The sequence below is a fragment of the Pristiophorus japonicus genome, chromosome 4 (genome assembly GCF_044704955.1).
Source record: "Pristiophorus japonicus isolate sPriJap1 chromosome 4, sPriJap1.hap1, whole genome shotgun sequence".
NCBI classification, from domain to species: Eukaryota; Metazoa; Chordata; class Chondrichthyes; family Pristiophoridae; genus Pristiophorus; species Pristiophorus japonicus.
This window is the reverse complement of record NC_091980.1, coordinates 71,655,676-71,675,228: the sequence shown is the minus strand read 5'-3', so window position 1 is coordinate 71,675,228 and position 19,553 is coordinate 71,655,676. Positions and strand designations below refer to the sequence as shown.

The window sequence follows — 19,553 nt, the reverse complement described above, 5'->3', positions numbered from 1 at the left end:
GTTTGCAGTGTTGAGTTGTTGTGCCCCTTTAACAAGAGGGCACTTGGTTTAAATGTATCATTTAAAAGAGTTGTAAGGGACCCACATTTACTTTCGCTAATCTTTTGCTTTTTACATACCTATGGAAGCCTGTGCAATCTGTTTTTATGTCTCTCGCTAGTTTACTCTCATTCTATTTTCCCTTTCTTTATCAATTTCTTGGTCCTCCTTTGCTGTATTCTAAATTCCTCCCAATCCTCAGGCTTACTACTCTGGCTGATCTAGGCTGACACTCCACTGCAGTACTGATTGAGTGCTTCACTTTCGGAGGTACCACCTTTCGAATGCGACGTTAAACTGAAGCCCCATCTGCCCTCTTGGGTGGATGTAAAAGACCTTTGGCACTATTTCAAAGAAAAGCAGGGGAGTTATCCCAGGTCTCTTAGCCAATATTAATCCCTCAATCAACATCACTGAACAGATTATCTGATCATTGCTCTCTGCGGGAGCTTGCTGTGTGCTAATTGGCTGGTCAGAAATCAGCTGGTGGCCACTATATTGTATTGGTCACTTTGATCCCTCCCCCTGCGTTTGTCACCAAGATACAGAAGAAACTCGTCGACTTCTTCTGGGACAAAAGGAAGCATTGGGTCTCTGCCGCGGTCTGAATCTCCCGCTTAGGTGTGCATGCATACCCAGGCTATGACTTTCCATCTTGAGACCCTGCAGAGATAGTTGTACATCAAAGATCCTCCCAGATGGTGTGCCTGTAAAGTCCTGACCCTGCAATACAGACTTACATGAGGCACATGCCGAAGTCAAGGTCACTCTGGACCTGCACCTTTATTTCACAGCTCTCGAGTGCCACACTTGCCTGAGACCTGCCTTTGTATACCTGCCTTGTGGAACAGGTATGCAGTGTCTCCCAAGTGCACCCCTGGTGGTAAAGTATGCTTGTGGTTACAGATCATATCTAGTTACAGTCATGTATAGCATGGTAAGATACAGTTATATACAGTAGTGTGAGATACATGACAGTGCACGGGCGACATATTTCTTCCGCCAGCTGCACGGCCTCAATTATGACACGCAGCTCCTGTTTGTAAACCTGCGGGGCGTCCAGGCCTCCGTGCGGGGGCTGCCTGTCTTTTACTAGGAACTGATCAGGATTTGGAACAAGGTCACCTACAGACACAGTTCTCTCCCGTCAGGAGTGGCGGCTGTCCTTCGGAAGCCGCTGCTCAAGAATCCGCACCTCCACAACAGCGGTTTGATGTGGCTGACAGAGGGCAGGGCTGTGTCTGGCACGGTGATCAGAATCGGAAACCTACTTGATGGAGAAGGAACAGGTTGGATGGCGAGAGGAGCTTGGTAGCAGCGTCTGTCCTGGCTCATGGCCAAAGCCACCGAGTCGCTAAAAGCGGCACTGGGCCCTGACTCCACTCAGTGTGTCGAGGAGGCTATCCCGTCCCAACTGACACCGTCTGAACGGAATTCATCATCAGCGCCCATCTCCGAAACCTTCCTCGGGAGCCGGCGTCTCACAACTTGAGCCGCCTCCAGGAATTCCCTTCTGTGCCTTTTCAATCTGCGCGAAGGGGATTCTTGTACGTGCTGCTCTTGCACCCCCTCTATTTTGTCATCCTCGCCTGCTGTCCATACATGTCATGGCGCAACCTCTTGCCATCCAGAGGAGGCAGGCATCCCCAATGGAGGGCTCGCTACGCGTGAGTCCTCCCTTTATCTATTGGGGACTTGACCTGGAGGGTGTTGCATGGGGCAGACCCAAGCAATAAGTTTTAAAATCAGTTCACAGACTCCCAGGCCGCCTGTAATTTCTGCGGTCTAGAGGAGTCCGTGTTCCACGTATATGTTGAATGAGCGAGGTTGCAACCCCTCTTCCAATATTTGAAGGGGCTGCTCCCCAAATTCTGGTTGCACTTCAGTCCCACACTCCTGATCTTTGGGCACACTGTGTGGAGGGGAGCGGGCAGGTCGGAAGGTCTCCTCGTAGGATTGTTCCTGGGCATGGCCAAGGGGGCCATCAGCCGGTCCAGGCGGCGGACGGTCGTTCAGCCTGACTGCCTGCCTCTCTTCCGCGGTTACATCCGAGCCAGGGTGTCCCTGGAGATGGAGCACATGGTGTCCACCGGTACACTCGCGGCCTTCCGCGAGAGGTAGGCGCCGGAGGGACTGGAGTGCAACACCACCCCTGGCAACCAAATTTTAATTTGAACCACAATATCTAAAGTTTAATTTGTTTAAGTTTGTCAGTTTTAGTACCCGCCCCCCCACCCGCTTTTAGCCAGGGGGCACTTGTATAAGTTGTGTTTTTGGTGCCCTCAGAAAAAAAAGGGGGCACTTGATTGAAAGTTTTTGGAGTGTGACCCCCCCCCCCCCTTTAACCAGGGGGCACGTTTACAGATACAACAAAAATTGTTGTAGCCCCTCTTCCATTATTTGAAGGGGCTGATCCTTGATTTCTGGCTGCACTTCAGTCCCACGCTCCTGATCTTTAGCACCCGGTGCAGAGGGGAGTGGGCAGATCGGAGGGCTTCCTCGTGACACTGCTCCAGGGTCTGGCGCGGTGGCTATTAACAAATTCAGGCAGTGGGCGGTCAAGTGGTCGTTCAGCTCGACTGCCTGTCTTCCTCGGCTACATTTGCACCCGGGTGTCCTTGGAGATGGAGCATGAGGTGTCTACACTCGAGGCCTTCCATGATCGGTGGGCCTGGAGTACATCATCACCCCCGTTAACCGAATTTTAATTTGATTTGTTAGTTTTCTAGTTGTTGTGCCACTTTAACAATGGGGGGCACTTGGTTAATCCCTCCGAGTCGAGGATGACTTGCTTGATAGTATAATTCTAAATAGTTGTAGAGCTGAAAAAAAGAGTTGACTCTCAAAAGATACATTTCAAAAGTGCTTAATTGGCTATAAAACACTTTGGGACGGCCTGTGGTCGTGAAAGGCTCTGTATAAATGCAAGTCTTTCTTCTTTCAATGCTAACTGTCCGTGAAATTGTGCTTCCGCACTTGGACATAGTTACGCTATCAGGGAGGCGCGGCCAGGAGAGGCACCGCCTTGCCGAGGTACAAATGCGAGCCCAGTCTGAACCCGAGCCCGCCACTTTCAAACCTTCCCAGTGCCGTGAACAAGAGGCTGCGGAATCACTCACAAAAGACCATGGCCACCCCTCCGAAAAGAATGTGCAGCAGTCCCGATTTCAACGACAGCTTTGAAAAGAGAGCGAGGAAGATTTCAATCGAAGGAAACATTGGTGAGTGAATATATTTATTGCCTTTAAAAAAACTTTCTGGATTGGACCCCGAATGAGTATTGTTAGGTCTGAACAGAAAATACAAACCTGATGGTTGTACAGCTTTAAAATATAATGTATGGATTGGACTCCAAATGCTCATTGCTGGGTCTGAGCAGAAAATGCAAATGTTGGCTCATTGGTATTTTTACTGATTTAGATTTTTTTTAAACTGGATTAAGAAGCGAAATTGGCGCCATGTGTTTTTGGCGGGCTGATGGTTCCTATAGTTTTGTCTATAAACCTCAAGAGGAAGGTTTTGAGTGTTTCCTCAAATATAATTCTGAAGCATTACAATTGGATTGATTGCGGCAATTCTGGGTTTAGTATTTAGTATTTCGTGGCAGTGTTCAAACTCTCAGCCGCTTGATCAATCGCGCGGGAAATCTTCCGCTGTCAGTTCCGGGAATGGGGTTTTCATTTCGACACAGGCAGAATTGTCAAATCTTCCTCCATGTTATGCTATGAAATAGCTTGCTATGTTAAATAATTTGTTTTTGTAATTTTATACAACTTTCGCCCTTAGCAATTGATTATTCTGACGCCCAGGCACACAGTACTATTAAGTGCAAATTTGAATTTTCCTTTAAAATAACCCCTCACGAACAAGTGACTAAGTGTCTTCAACTGAAGGTATATTTTAAGCTTCCTACCTGTTGGCTAATTTCTCCGAACAGTCTGATGAATGGCATGCATTCTTCAGACTTAACTGCAGTGCACAACGCTTCTCCTGCAGGTTGCTTGGGAGTTAGTTGGAGTCTGCCTTCTGAGTTGTACTGCAGACTGTTCTGTATTGGCATTATAACTGCACCCTAAATTTATGTTTTTTTTTCGGAAATCGGCTAACTTATTTGTGAAGGCGTCTATAGATAGGAGGATGGATTGGGGGGAGGGGAATTTACGCGCATTTTTGGTCCCATTGACACTGCAGTTTCCTCATCCTTGTTTGTCTCGGTTGCTCATTTGCCCAGTGAATAAGTGGCTGTATCTGGAATTTAGGGATCCAAATGTGTATTGTTAAAAACCTTGCTGACATGTAAATGTATTTAATTTACATCCCTTGGCTTAATATACATTTTCATCAGCTGTTCGCTAATATGGCCCAGAATTTGCGGTCAGCAGCAAAACGAAGGCATTCGCTGCTGGCTCCGCACAAGGATCTGGCGATCCGTGTCGAGAACCTGGGGTTTTCCGACTTTCAATTCCATTCAACCGAACAAGGGAATAAGCCCGTAAAATTATAACTTAAAAAAATAGTTTAGAAAAGAAAAATTGGGGTTCTCGCATGGGGAAAATGTAAACCTGAAATAAAGATGGACAAACTTAAAAAATGAACGTTTTTTTTTAAAGTTTCTTACATTTTTAGCAAATGCACAAATTTCTCACTGCACAAGATTATTTTTTCAGGCCCTCAACATTTGTTTAACAGTCCAGTTAAAAGCCCAGTTGCACCTAATCCCTTTGGCCTAACTTGTAGTGGGAATTCAACAGCGTGCTTACTGCGGAAGAGCCAAAGTTTCCGTCCGTTTCAGTGATTTACGACATTTCACTGATTGCCGGCGCTGGGTTGCCCGCCGGGCGGGGGCTCCAGTTTCGGAGCTGTCATTGTCAGACCAGAACGTCGGGATTTCCGCATCATGCGCCAACAACAAACCGTTTCAGAGGTGGAATGATGGTGAGCACCGTCAGTTCGCCGCCATCCTGGCCACAGATGCCGGGCCACTGGAATTAAACGATTGTGATGAGGCTTTTACTTTTTAAGTGGAAAGTTATTCATTTGGAATTTATCTATTATATTTTAATAGCTGCAGGGAAATCTACTTTTGTTCGTATGTTGGAAAGAGCCAGTGACGAATGGGAAGTTGTTCCTGAACCCATTGCAAAATGGTGTAATGTACAAACAACTGAAAATGAATTCCAGGTATTTAACCAAGATGAAATTCAAAATATTGTCTCAACTCTTGATTAAATGATGATTATTGGAAATGTAATTTTTTTATAGACACGGTTCTCCAACCCTTGAGGAAAATAAGCTGCAGTTAAGAAATTGGAGTGAGGGGTAGTCACAGTAAATGGTCAGATGTGTTTTCACCTTCTGCCTTCAAAGTTTTCTGAAATAGTTGTTCCTGCTCCAACAATTTTGGGCAAAAATCTATACTGTATTTTCAGTGTCTCCTTGCAACCGGTGCTGTGCTTCCTTCCCATCTCTGCTAGTTGAAATGACTAGGTTGCAAGTTCCTCTATTGTTAATGTCAATGTCTCTGATCGAGATTGTTGTCTGGTTGTGAGACTGGTATTCAAGTTGCCTTTACTATGCAGCACTATTGGTTGGGTTGAATTACTTAGGATTTGTGGCATGAATTTTTGGTAAAGGTTCTCTAACTTATTTTTGGTTTTGATTTTCCTAAAAGGAACTTTCAACATCTCAAAAGAGTGGTGGCAATCTCCTCCAGATGCTCTATGACAAGCCAAGTAGATGGGCATACACATTTCAAACCTATGCTTGCCTGAGTAGAGTTCGGGCACAGCTTAAACCATTCGCCTCCAAAATTCGGGAGGCAGAACATCCTGTGCAGTTCTTTGAGAGATCTGTATACAGTGACAGGTGAGACACACACTTCTAGTGTTGTAACCTCTTTCTGGGTAGGTGATCTAAAGCTAGCCAAGTTACATTATTTTGTGTAAACATGGGTTCCTTTTTATAAAATTATAAATTGATTGCATGTGTCTATTAGTCTGATAGTTTTAGCAATAACCATTTAAGCTGTGAAATTGCAGTGCTTACTAGCTTTTCCTCTCCAAACAGGTATATATTTGCCTCAAATTTGTTTGAATCTGGAAACCTTAATGAAACAGAATGGTCCATTTACCAAGATTGGCATGCTTGGATATTAAACCAATTTGGTTCACAAATTGAGTTGGATGCCATGATCTATCTCCGAGCATCCCCTGAAGTAAGTAATTAGTGACTTTCTTGTTTTTATCCTTCATTTTTTTTTTTGTATCCAATACTGTACTACTTTCCAGTAGTGGTTGAAATCTTCATCATTTGTTCTTTGCTAGAAATGTATGGAGCGGCTTCATCTGAGGGGTCGGGAGGAGGAGCAAGGGATTGAGATGGAGTACCTAGAAAACTTGCATTACAAACATGAATCTTGGCTTCACAGCCGAACAATGAGGTAAGTGGGATCTATTTAAATTTATTATAAATTAAAACTTTGTCCTTTCAGGAACTGGTATCTAACATTTCCACAATCTGGATGGAAGGAGCATTATTCAAGAGTGGATTATATTTTGTAGTAATTCAATTTCAATGGCAGACATTTAGAGACCGCATGGATGAACTACAACAATTGTACATTCCTGTCTGGCGTAAAAATAAAAAAGGGAAGGTGGCTCAACCGTGGCTATCAAGGGAAATCAGGGATAGTATTAAAGCCAAGGAAGTGGCATACAAATTGGCCAGAAATAGCAGCGAACCCGGGGACTGGGAGAAATTTAGAACTCAGCAGAGGAGGACAAAAGGTTTGATTAGGGCAGGGAAAATGGAGTACGAGAAGAAGCTTGCAGAGAACATTAAGACGGATGGCAAAAGTTTCTATAGATATGTAAAGAGAAAAAGGTTAGTAAAGACAAACGTAGGTCCCCTGCAGTCAGAATCAGGGGAAGTCATAACGGGGAACAAAGAAATGGCGGACCAATTGAACAAGTACTTTGGTTCGGTATTCACTAAGGAGGACACAAACAACCTTCCGGATATAAAAGGTGTCGGAGGGTCTAATAAGGAGGAGGAACTGAGGGAAATCCTTATTAGTCGGCAAATTGTGTTGGGAAAATTGATGGGATTGAAGGCCGATAAATCCCCAGGGCCTGATGGACTGCATCCCAGAGTACTTAAGGAGGTGGCCTTGGAAATAGCGGATGCATTGACAGTCATTTTCCAACATTCCATTGACTCTGGATCAGTTCCTATGGAGTGGAAGGTAGCCAATATAACCCCACTTTTTAAAAAAGGAGGGAGAGAGAAAACAGGGAATTATAGACCGGTCAGCCTGACATCGGTAGTGGGTAAAATGATGGAATCAATTATTAAGGATGTCATAGCAGTGCATTTGGAAAGAGGTGACATGATAGATCCAAGTCAGCATGCATTTGTGAACGGGAAATCATGCTTGACAAATCTTCTGGAATTTTTTGAGGATGTTTCCAGTAGAGTGGACAAAGAAGAACCAGTTGATGTGGTATATTTGGACTTTCAGAAGGCGTTCGACAAGGTCCCACACAAGAGATTAATGTGCAAAGTTAAAGCACATGGGATTGGGGGTAGTGTGCTGACATGGATTGAGAACTGGTTGTCAGACAGAAAGCAAAGAGTCGGAGTAAATGGGGACTTTTCAGAATGGCAAGCAGTGACTAGTGGGGTACCGCAAGGTTCTGTGCTGGGGCCCCAGCTGTTTACACTGTATATTAATGATTTAGATGAGGGGATTAAAGGTAGTATCTCCAAATTTGCGGATGACACTAAGTTGGGTGGCAGTGTGAGCTGCGAGGAGGATGCTATGAGGCTGCAGAGCGACTTGGATAGGTTAGGTGAGTGGGCAAATGCATGGCAGATGAAGTATAATGTGGATAAATGTGAGGTTATCCATTTTGGTGGTAAAAACAGAGAGACAGACTATTATCTGAATGGTGACAGATTAGGAAAAGGGGAGGTGCAACGAGACCTGGGTGTCATGGTACATCAGTCATTGAAGGTTGGCATGCAGGTGCAGCAGGCGGTTAAGAAAGCAAATGGCATGTTGGCCTTCATAGCGAGGGGATTTGAGTACAGGGGCAGGGAGGTGTTGCTACAGTTGTACAGGGCCTTGGTGAGGCCACACCTGGAGTATTGTGTACAGTTTTGGTCTCCTAACCTGAAGAAGGACATTCTTGCTATTGAGGGAGTGCAGCGAAGGTTCACCAGACTGATTCCCGGGATGGTGGGACTGACCTATCAAGAAAGACTGGATCAACTGGGCTTGTATTCACTGGAGTTCAGAAGAATGAGCGGGGACCTCATAGAAACGTTTAAAATTCTGACGGGGTTAGACAGGTTAGTTGCAGGAAGAATGTTCCCAATGTTGGGGAAGTCCAGAACCAGGGTCACAGTCTAAGGATAAGGGGTAAGCCATTTAGGACCGAGATGAGGAGAAACTTCTTCACCCAGAGTGGTGAACCTGTGGAATTCTCTACCACAGAAAATTGTTGAGGCCAATTCACTAAATATATTCAAAAAGGAGTTAGATGAAGTCCTTACTACTCGGGGGATCAAGGGGTATGGCGAGAAAGCAGGAATGGGGTACTGAAGTTGCATGTTTAGCCATGAACTCATTGAATGGCGGTGCAGGCTAGAAGGGCCGAATGGCATACTCCTGCTCCTATTTTCTATGTCTATGTTTCTCCGCCCCCACCCCCAAATCAAAAAATGTCTGTTCTATAATAATTTGTTGTCCTATTTCAGGCTTGACTTTGAATACTTGAAGGACATCCCTATTCTGGTACTAGATGTCAATGAAGATTTTAAAGATGACCAGATTAAACAAGAGGACATTCTAGAAAAGGTAAACTTTAAGCTAAATTTCTCTTTCATGAGTTCCATTTCTCATCCAGACTCCACAATCTAGAGAATGGCTAATTAGATGAGGTAACAGAGCTTACCTATGGAGTTGTATCCCAGGAAGATTCAACACCATGTGAAACACAGAGGAAGGGGAATCAGTAAAGAAATAAAACTTAGTCTTGAGATGCATGATGTAGCAATAATTTATTAAAGTTTGCCTGTCTGGTCCTGTCTCCTATAGAATTGTGTTTTTTGGGATGTTCATGAACTTTTGATCTAAAAACAGAAATTTAGTAAAGGAACAAACCTGGTTTAAATAATGAGCTTTTCTGAACACTTGCAAAAAATTTTTGAGCAGGTTCTACAATCTAATTGCTTGAGTGTTTTAATGTTAACTTTCAAAATTTATGCAACTTATTCTTGATTTAATCTTGCTACTAAATGTTTATTTGTTAAGCAGGTCATGTATAGCAGCAAGTAACACCAAAATGTTACCTTGTTCACAGGTGAAGGCATTCTTGCAGACTTTATAGTACAACGGAGCTGATGACAAACTTTGACCTGATGTTTTGTTACACTGAATTTTATCTGCCCTGTGGAACAAGAAGCAAATAACTATTTGAAGAATATATTTTTCTTAAATCTTTAATGCTTTGGCCAGAATGCAAGAGTAACTACAGTTACATGTCATGATACCTAATTTGTTATGCAAGCAGATCTGCATTCTGTCTTGCAGGTATATTGTATTTGCTTTTTTAAGATCTTCCCTCATCCATACTGCATTGACTAAGTTGTCATGATTACTATTCTCTATCCAAGGATGATGCTAACAATCCCAACCTCCTGCAATGATATGGCTAAGATAGCAATGAAATGGTCCCACATACACCACAGCCTGCTGTGCTTCTATGTTGGTGAACTGGTGCGAGCAACTGAATGAATTGTAAAATGATATTGTGCCTATCAAACTGCCATAAATGGCAAATCAATGAATGATCAGAAAAATCTGGTGGAGCATCTCTTCTGAAGGATAGCCCCTGTGAAAGTCAGCACCCCTCAGTGCTCCACGGAATCGTTGGCCTAGATTATGTGCGCAACTTTGGGATTTGAATAAACAGACTGCTACCAACTGAGCTCGACCAATACTGTCTCTTTGGAAATTGATCTTTCATAGGGAAAGGTGCCATGTTATTACTCGCCAGGGGCATAGGCCCCCATTCCTTGCTGACTTCTCGTGTTTTAATTTCAGATCTGATCTGCAGGCTTTTAATATCTCCCATCTTCTCTTGCATTCCTTGAGTTCCTCCCACTGCTTTAACTATCATTTGTTTCCCTAATTATCAGTTGTCTTTATGTATAGATCAATTCAGATATCCAGCCATCTTTTTTTTTTAAGCAGGTTAGTTTAACCCACCAATATTTCCCCCTCATGAACAAACAAAAAATTCAGTTTTGATGAAAGTATGTAATCCGAAATGTTAACTTTTATCCCTCTTCACCGCCCTGCTATGTATTGCCAGTATTCTGTTTCACATTTCCAGATTTCTGCTTTTAAGTCAATTTTTCTCATGATGAGATAAAAGGACTTTTCTGTATTTTGGGAGATGTATTATGCAATCCTCTCCACCTTTCTTTGCAAAGCATCATTCTGTGGCTTGGGTTTAACATTTTGTAGTGTGTTTCTTGTTGTTTGCAACCACAACATTTTAATATAATATCCCTTTCAAAGTGGTACTCTTACAATTTCTACTTACGCAGGCAGGAGTGCAGTGACGAAACTACTCCCATGTAGATTGTTTGAATAATGTAAATAGATATGAATTATAGATCTATATAATGTATTGGGGTTTTTTGTAGTTTTTCCAACTGCATTTTTTGTTTGTCTTTGTTCTCAGTAGAATTCAAATCCATTGTATTTGCTTTCAAATCCATAATTGTATTTGTTTTTTCATTTATTTTTCAATAAAAATATAAAATCATTCTGGTCTTTTTATGACTATTGTGGCGATCACAAACCATGGAATTGGAAGGGGAAACATACAATTATTCTAGTTGTTAATTGCTAATTTGTTTTCAAAAAGTTGTGTTGGTGAAACAAGTTTTAAAAGCACTTCTGCCAGGTGGTCATCATCTGCAAATGCCTAATTTGTACAAATATAACAGTAGAGACTTCAGTTTACATATGTGAAAGTGTGATCAAACTACACATGCACTTACTAGTTCTATCTCTTAATATTATGCTACAACTATCTGTATAGTTGCCAAAGTAGCCACTTTTAAGTTGATTCCTACTATTGTAGCACACTATTTCAACTCCATGGGATAAGTGGTTCAACTATTTTAGTTGTATCAGTAATCAAGTGCCCCCCGATTAAAGGTGGGGGGGGGACACACACACTCCAAAAACTTTTCAAGTGTCCCCCTTTTTATTAGGGTACTAGAAACATACAAGTGCCCCCTGGCTTAAAAGGGGCGGGTGGCACTAAACCCGACAACTTAAACTTTAGACATTAAAATTTGGTTGCCGGGGGTGATGATGCACTCCAGTCCCTCTGGCGCCCAACTCCTGGAAGGCCATAAGTGTACCAGTGGGCACCGCAGGGAAAGGTGGTTCACCCTGGTTAAAAGTTAAGGATTATATTGAAATAAGAGGCTTACAATGTTGCGAAAGAGTAGTAAGCCTGATGATTGGAAGGGTTTCAGAAATCAGCCCAGGATAACCAAAAATTGATAGGAGAAAATAGAATGAGCAAACTAGCAAGAAATATAAAAAAATAATTGTAAGCTTCGACAAGTAAGATTAGCAAAAGTAAACCTGGGTCCTTTAGAAGCTGAGACAGGAGAAATTATAATGGGGAATAAGGAAATGTCAGAGACATTAAACATACAAAAACATGTCGTCACAACGAACATGCTGGAATAAGTTGGAAACCAGTGTTGAATGAGTGAGAAACTTAAAGTACTGGAGAAATTAATAGGACTAAAAGCTAACAAAATCCCTGGACGAGATGGACTCCTGGCCTACATCCTAGAGTTTATTAAAAAAAGCGGCTGCTGAGATAGTGGATGGATTGGTTTTGATCTAGAATTTCCTACATTGTAGAACTGTCCCCGTAGATGGGCAGGTAGCAAATGTAACCCTGCTATTGTAAAAAGGAGGGAGAAGGAAAATGGGAAACAGCCTGTTAGCCTACATCAGTCGTAGGGGAAAATGCTATAATCTATTGGATGTTTTAACAGGGTACTTAAATTGTAATTCGGCAGTCAACATGGTTTTATGAATTTTGAGTCTTTTGAAAGAAAGACTTTCATTTATATAGCACCTTTCACGACCACCTGATGTCTCCAAGCGCTTTACAGCCAATGAAGTACTTTTGGAGTGCAGTCACTTGTAATGTGGGAACTGTTTTAATGTAATGAAGGGAAAAAATAGCAGGCTTGATAAGGGGTGGCTTATAACAGAAAACTGAGAGTAGGAATAAAAGGGTAATTTTCGGGTTGGCGGGTTGTAACTAATGGGATGCTGCAAGAATCAGTGCTTCGGCCTCAGCTATTTACAATCTATATCCGTGAGTTAAATGAGGGGACTGAGTGTAATGTATCTAAGTTTGCTAATACAAAGCTAAATGAGAAAGTAAGCTGAGGAGGACAAAGTCTGCAAAGGGATATAGACAGGTTAATTGACTGGGTAAAAAGGTGGCATTGCTGGTTCTGGGGAATGAGGTGGGTTAAGTAGAGCAAGTGTAAGTAGGGGAACATTTAGGGAATAGTGATCACAGTATCATAAGGTTTAGACTAGCTATGGAAAAGGACATGGTGTAATCTAGAGTAAAAATACTTAATTGGAGGAAAAGCAATTTCAGTGGGTTGAGAATGGTTCTGGCCCAGGTAAATTGGAATCAAAGATCAGCAGGCAAAACTAATCGAACAATGGCCTTTAAAGAGGAGATGGTCTGGGTACAGTCGAGGTAAACTACAAGGGAGCAGAAAAAGGGCGTGTATCACCGATGTCCGGTTGAGAATACAAGTGAGAACCAGGCTGAAAACAAAGTTCAGAGGGGACGTGAAAAAGGAAATGAGGGCAAAGAGAGTGAGAATAGATTGACAGCTAACATAAAAGGGAGTCCAAATGTCTTCTATAGACATATAAATAATAAACAGGTAGTAAGAGGAGGGGTGGGGCCGATTAGGGACCAAAATGGAGACCTATACATGGAGGCAGGGTGCATGTCTCAGGTACGAAATTAGTATTTTGCATCTGTCTTTACCAAGGTAAAAGATGCTGCCAAAGTTACAGTGAAAGAGAAGGTAGTTGAAATCATTGATGAGGTATTAGAAAGGCTGGTTGTACTTAAAGTAGATAAGGCACCAGGACTGGAGGGGATGCATCCTAGGATACTGAGGGAAGTAAAGGTAGAAATTGCAGAGGTACTGTCCATAATCTTCCAATCCTCCTTGGAGATGGAGGTGGTGCCAGAGGACTGAAGAATTGCAAATGTTACATCCTTGTTCAAAAAAAGGTGTAAGGATAAACCCAGTTATTTCAGCCCAGTCAGTTTAACCTCGGTAGTGGGGAAGTTTTTAGAAATGATAATCCTGGACAATATTAACAGTCACTGACAAGTATGGATTAATGAAGAAAAGCCAGCACAGATTTATTAAAGGCAAACCATGTTGAACTAACTTGATTGAGTTTTTTGATGAGGTAACACAGGGTTGATGAGGGCAATGCGGTTGATGTGGTGTACATGGATTTCCAAAAGGCATTTGATAAAAATGCCACATAATAGGCTTGCCAGCAAAGTTGAAGCCCATGGAATAAGAGACTGGCAGCATGGATATGGAACTAGCTAATTAACGGAACAGAGTAGTGGTGAAAGGTTGTTTTTTGGACTGGAGGAAGGTATACAGTGGTGTTCCCCAGGGGTCGGTTCTAGGACCACAGCTTTTCTTGATGTATATTAATGACTTGGACTTCGGTGTACAGGGCACAATTTCAAATTTTGCAGATGACATAAAATTTGGAAGTATAGTGAATATAGATGAGGATAGTGATAGATTTCAGGAAGACATAGACAGGCTGGTATAATGCGTGGACATGTGGCAGATGAAATTTAACGCAGAAAAATGTGAAGTGATAGATTTTGTTAGAAACAATGAGGAGAGACAATAAAGGGTACAATTTTAAAGGGGGTACATGAACAGAGAAAGGGGGTATGTGTGCACAAATCGTTGAAGGTGGCTGGGCAGGTTGAGAAAGCAATTTTTAAAAAAGCATACAGAATCCTGGGCTTTATAAATAGAGGCAGAGAGTACAAAAGCAAGGAAGTTATTATGAACCTTTATAAAATAGTGCTTCGACCTCAACTAGAGTATTGTGTCCAATTCTGGGCACCGTACTTTAGGAAGGATGTGAAGGCCTTAGAGAGGCCTGAGAAGCTGGAGTTGGTCTCCTTAGAACAGATAAGGTTGAGAGGAGATTTGATAGAGGCGTTAATAATCATGAGGGGTCTTGGCAGAGTAGATGGAGAGAATCTGTTCCCATTGGCGGAAGAGGTCGAGAACCAGAGGACATAGATATAAGGTGATTGGCAGAAGAGCCAAAGGTGACAAGAGGACAAAATTTTGTACGCAGCGAGTGATTCGGATCTGGAATTCACTTCCTGAAGGGGTGGTGGAGGCAGATTCAAAAGGGAATTGGATAAGTACCTGAAGGATAAAGAATAGCTGAGCTTCAAGGAAAGGGTGGGGAAGTGGGATTAGCTGAAGTGCTCTTGCAGAGAGCCAACACGGGCTTGACGGGCCGAGTGCTGTAACCATCCTATGATTCTATGGTTTGTATCTTAACTCCATCTACCCGCTTTGGTTCCATAACCCTTAGCCTTGCCGAACAAAAATCTCAGTTTTAAAATTTTCAATTGACATAGTCTCAACAGCTTTTTAGAGATGTTTCCGATTTACACTACACTTTCTTTGAAGAAGTACTTCCTGACATTTCACCTGAATGGCTGAGCATTAATTTTATGGTTACGCCCTTGTTCAGGACTCCCCCACAAGAGGAAATAGTTTCCCTCTATCTACCTGATCCACTTCTTTAATCGTCAACACCTCAATTAGATCACCATTAATCTTCTATACTCATAGTAATCTTCTATACTCAATGTTCTCATTAAGCTGTGCAGGTTGGTCCCTGGTTTTTGAATGGAAAAAACACGCAAGTGCAAAAATTTTAACGGTCAGCGCACCCCAAAAAAATTAGAGGGAACATTGGTAATACAAGCCGAGTCTATGACAGCTGTCCTCATAATTTAACCCTTTTAGCCCCTGAATTTTTCTACTCCAAGTCCAATATATCCTGCGGTGCAGTGCCCAGTACTGAATGCAGTGCTCTAAATGGGGTCTAACCAGAGCTTTGTATTACTATGACATAAGTTTCATCACATTGTATTCCAGCCCCCTTGAGATAAAGATCAAGATTCCATTAGCTTTTTAAATTATTTTCAGTACCTGTCCACTAGCTTTTAGTGATTTCTGTATTTGGACTCTTAAATCTCTTACTCCTTATTGACCAATCAGGATAACACTGGGTTGCCCCAGGTGTCATCAATCAAAAGTAATTTAACAAAAATGCCCACTTTTTTAAAGTGGTCCTTTAGTTTCTTACTTAACATTTAGAATATACTCTGATCTATCTTTAGGTCCAAAGTGGATAACCTCACAATCCCTACATTGAACTCCACCTGCCAGTTTTCCCACTCGCTTATTGATGTCACTTTGCAATTTTCTGCGCCCATCTATAATATTTACTGTGCCAGCAAACTTGGATATACTTCCCTGTTAAGCAGTAATTCACCTTCTGCCTTCTTTTTATTGAATACAGTGAAGGAAGAACAAATTGCAGGAAGAGGAAAAACCATCAAAAGGCCATAAAAATCCCTAGTGTGCCGCCCATCAGACTTTTGGACTCTGGATAAATGACTGATATAAAATACTTTACACCAGTTCACTGTCAGTTGACAAGAAAGACTTGGATTTATATAGCGCCTTTCACGACCACCGTGTCAAAGCGTCTCAAAGCACGTTACAGCCAATGAAGTACTTTAAGTAGTTATAGTTCTTTGCTCTCAGTCCCTTTGTTTTATAAAGACTCCTGTTTCTTCCATCGATGCTGTTTGAGTGAATGTCTCTGTAGAGGAGCAAGTAGTCCAAAAGGTTTTCCCTGAATTCCCTATTATATTTGTGAGTGACTATCTTATATTTATGGCCCCTAGTTCTGGACTCGCCCTCAAGTGGCAACATCTTCTCTACTTCTACCCTACGAAACCCTTTCATAATCTTAAAGCCCTCTAACAGATCTCCCCTCAGTCTTCTCTTTTCCAGAGAAAACAGCCCCAGCCTGTTCAATCTTTCTTGATAGGTATAACCTCTTAGTTCTAGTCATCATCATCATAGGCAGCCCCTCGGAATCGAGGAGGACTTGCTTCCACTCCCAAAGTGAGTTCTTTGATGGCTGAACAGTCCGATACGAGAGCCACAGACCCTGTTACAGGTGGGACAGACATTCGTCGAGGGAAGGGCTCGGTGGGGCTGGTTTGCTGCGTGTTCCTTCCGCTGCCTGCGCTTGGCCTCTTCATGCTCTTTGCATTGAGATTCGAAGAGCTCAACGCCCTCCCGGATGGACTTTCTCCACCTCAGGCGGCCTGCGGCTAGCATCTCCCAGGTGTCAGTGGTGATGTCGCACTTTACCAGGGAGGGTGTCCTTATAACGTTTCCGCTGTCCTCCTTTGGCTCGTTTACCATGAAGGAGCTCCGCATAAAGCATTTTCTTAGGGAGTCTCGTATCTGGCATGTGAACTATGTGGCCTGCCCAGCGAAGCTGATCGAGTGTGCTCAGTGCTTCAATACTGGGGATGTTAGCCTGGTCAAGGACACTGATGTTGGTGCGCCGGTCCTCCCAGGGGATTTGCAGGATCTTGCAGAGACATCATTGGTGATATATCTCCAGCGACTTGAGGTGCCTTCTATACATCGTCCGTGCCTCAGATCCACACAGGAGGGCGGGTATTACTACAGCCCTTTTACTACAGACCATGAGTTTGGTGGTAGATTTGAGGGCCTGGTCTTCAAACACGCTTTTCCTCAGATAGCCGAAGGCTGGGCTGGCGCACTGGGGGTGTGCTGAATCACCGCATCAATGTCTGCCTTTGTTGACAAGAGGCTCCCGAGATATGGGAAATGGTCCACGGTGTCCAGGGCCACGCCGTGGATCTTGATGATTGGAAGGCAGTGCTGTGCGGCGGTGGCAGGCTGGTGGAGGATCTTAGTCTTACGGATGTTAAATGTAAGGCCTATGCTTTCATATGCCTCAGTAAACACATTGACTATATCCTGGAGTTCAGCCTCTGAATGTGCACAGACACAGGTGTCATCTGCATACTGCAGCTCAACGACAGATCTTGGACATGACCTGGAGGCGGCATAGGTTAAACAGCTTCCCACTGGTTCTGTAGTTTAGTTCCACTCCAGCGGGGAGCTTGTTGATTGAGGTGGAGCATGGCGGCGAGGAAGATTGAAAAGAGGGTTGGAGCGATGACGCAGTCCTGTTTGACCCCGGTCCGGACGTGGATTGGGTCTGTAATGGATCCATTGGTAAGGATCACGGCCTGCATGTCATCGTGAAGCAGGCGAAGGATGTTGACAAACTTTTGGGGGCATCCGAAATGGAGGAGGACGCTCCATAAACCCTTACAGTTGACAGTGTCAAAAGCCTTTGTAAGATCGAAAAAGGCCATGTGTAAGGGCTGGCGCTGTTCCCTGCATTTTTCCTGCAACTGTCTAGTATTAATCCAGTAAATCTTTTTTTGCACCTTCTCCAATGCCTCTATATCCTTTTTATAATATGAAGACCAGAACTCATCACAGTACGCCAAGTGTGGTCAAACCAAAGTTCGAAACAAGTTTAACATAACTTCTCTCCTTTTCAATTCCATACCTCTAGAAATGAAACCCAGTGCTTTGTTTCCTTTTTATGGCCTTATTCACCTGCATCACTACTTGAAGTGATTTGTGTATCTATATCCCTCTGCTCCTCTATCCCATTTAAACTTATTTTCCAAGGAGCATGTGGCTTTCTTATTCATCCTACCAGAACGTACCACTTCACACTTATCTATATTGAAGTTAATTTGCCAATTATACACCCACTCTGCAAGATTATTAATGCTTTCCTATATTTTGTCGCAGTCCTCGGCTGTATTAATTACACCCCCAATTTGGTGTCATGTGCAAATTTAGAAATCGTACTTCTGAATTGCCAAGTCCAAATTATTAATGTAAATGGTGAACAACAGTGGTCCACGCACTGACCCTTGTATACCACTTCCCACCTTTTCTCAGTCTGAGTAATTCTTTGGTAACACACTATATATATTTTTTTTTAATTCCTTTTAGTCTTAAATTTTACTTGATTAATTGAAAGTTCAAAATAATTGAGCTCTGTAAATGAGTAGATGACCAAATACTATTTTGCACAGCCAGCACGAAGGTTATTTTCCAAAGCAACTTTAATATTAGTTCTGCAGAACACAACGAATCCAAACTTGTCAGGTCTGAACAGTGTAGAGTAGTGATGGACCACCTGAGAATTTGAGGCAAAGAATGCTGATGGCTCCAGGGGGAGGGAAAAGCACAGGCGTGATAACAGCAGCCATTTGGGTCCAGCTGGAGATATCACAGTGTAAGCTCAGCAGTGGAATGCTTCAGACCCAGCTTAGGTTTTCAGCATGACTTGTAAACTTGAAATTGTTTGCTAATATTATCAATCACAGATTTGTCAGACTTCCAAAGTCACCTTTCTGCAGCTAAACATGCCACTGCTGATGTGTGGACAAGCGGGGGCGGCTGCTGAAACATTGCACAAACGAGCCCTGCCATGGCAATAGGCCCTTCACGTAAGCGCAGTGTATTTGAACGTGTGCACTATACTTCGAGAGAAAAAGCTTTTAAAAAATTGAAAAGGGGATGCAGTTTGGAAAATAGTTATTCAGATGTAAGTCCAGAATATTTTAAAACAGAAATCGTTTTTTTAAATAAAAGCAAAAATACTGCAGGACCGAAATTGCTCACCGCCGGAAAAGAGGCGCACCTACCGTTTTTGATGTGTTCAAGTCGCCCCATGCACTTAAAGGGGAGAGCCACTGTGAACTCTGCAGCCACTTTAGTGGCAAACACTGGGCCACTAGTGAGGGTTTTGGCCAGGCCAGCAGCCTGGCATCCAAGAGGAGCTGCCAGGCTGCCTGTTGGCGGCTTGGCCGAACCCGCCGCAATAATTGTCGGACCGACCTGGCAGTCGGCCAACAAAAGAAAACACGGCAGCGGCAATGTGACCTCCACTTTAAGGTCAGCCAGGCCGCCATGCCACGGAGAGTGTACAGAGAACAAAAGCTGTCGGGGGGCACCGATTGGCGGCGGGGCCATTCTTGCGAGGCAATACTGGGAAAGGGGCAATTTTCCGAGGGGCAATTTCGCGGAGAGGCCCCCGCCAGTCGGTAAGGGGTCAGCGCGTGCACGCCATGGCGGGAAAATGGGCAGAGCAGTCCTGGACACCACTCCAAAACTCACGATGGGCTATTTCCAAAATGGCAGCACCCTTTACG

At 43.2% G+C, this 19,553-nt stretch overlaps 1 protein-coding gene and 1 long non-coding RNA gene across 2 annotated transcripts; one reads left to right on the top strand and one right to left on the bottom strand.

The window, feature by feature from the left end:
* Positions 1-3,116: 3,116 nt before the first annotated feature.
* LOC139262086 (deoxycytidine kinase 2) lies at positions 3,117-10,819 on the top strand. The gene is made up of 7 exons (XM_070877239.1): positions 3,117-3,260; positions 5,105-5,220; positions 5,711-5,904; positions 6,106-6,253; positions 6,363-6,478; positions 8,800-8,899; positions 9,405-10,819. Exons 1-7 carry the CDS (start codon positions 3,167-3,169, stop codon positions 9,429-9,431), a joined length of 795 nt encoding a protein of 264 aa, XP_070733340.1. The 5' UTR covers positions 3,117-3,166; the 3' UTR covers positions 9,432-10,819.
* LOC139262087 (uncharacterized) lies at positions 9,125-19,188 on the bottom strand. The gene is made up of 3 exons (XR_011592885.1): positions 19,047-19,188; positions 9,394-9,491; positions 9,125-9,174 (listed from the first exon to the last, which is right to left on the bottom strand). It is a non-coding gene; the product is annotated as an uncharacterized lncRNA (long non-coding RNA).
* Between the last annotated feature and the right edge of the window lie 365 nt (positions 19,189-19,553).

Excerpts from the sequence above, each read along its gene's own strand:
- LOC139262086 (XM_070877239.1), top strand. The coding sequence starts at position 3,167 with ATGGCCACCCCTCCGAAAAGAATGTGCAGCAGTCCCGATTTCAACGAC. Across the intron at positions 6,254-6,362 it reads ATCTCCGAGCATCCCCTGAA|AAATGTATGGAGCGGCTTCA; the intron begins GTAAGTAATTAG and ends GTTCTTTGCTAG. Across the intron at positions 8,900-9,404 it reads AAGAGGACATTCTAGAAAAG|GTGAAGGCATTCTTGCAGAC; the intron begins GTAAACTTTAAG and ends CCTTGTTCACAG.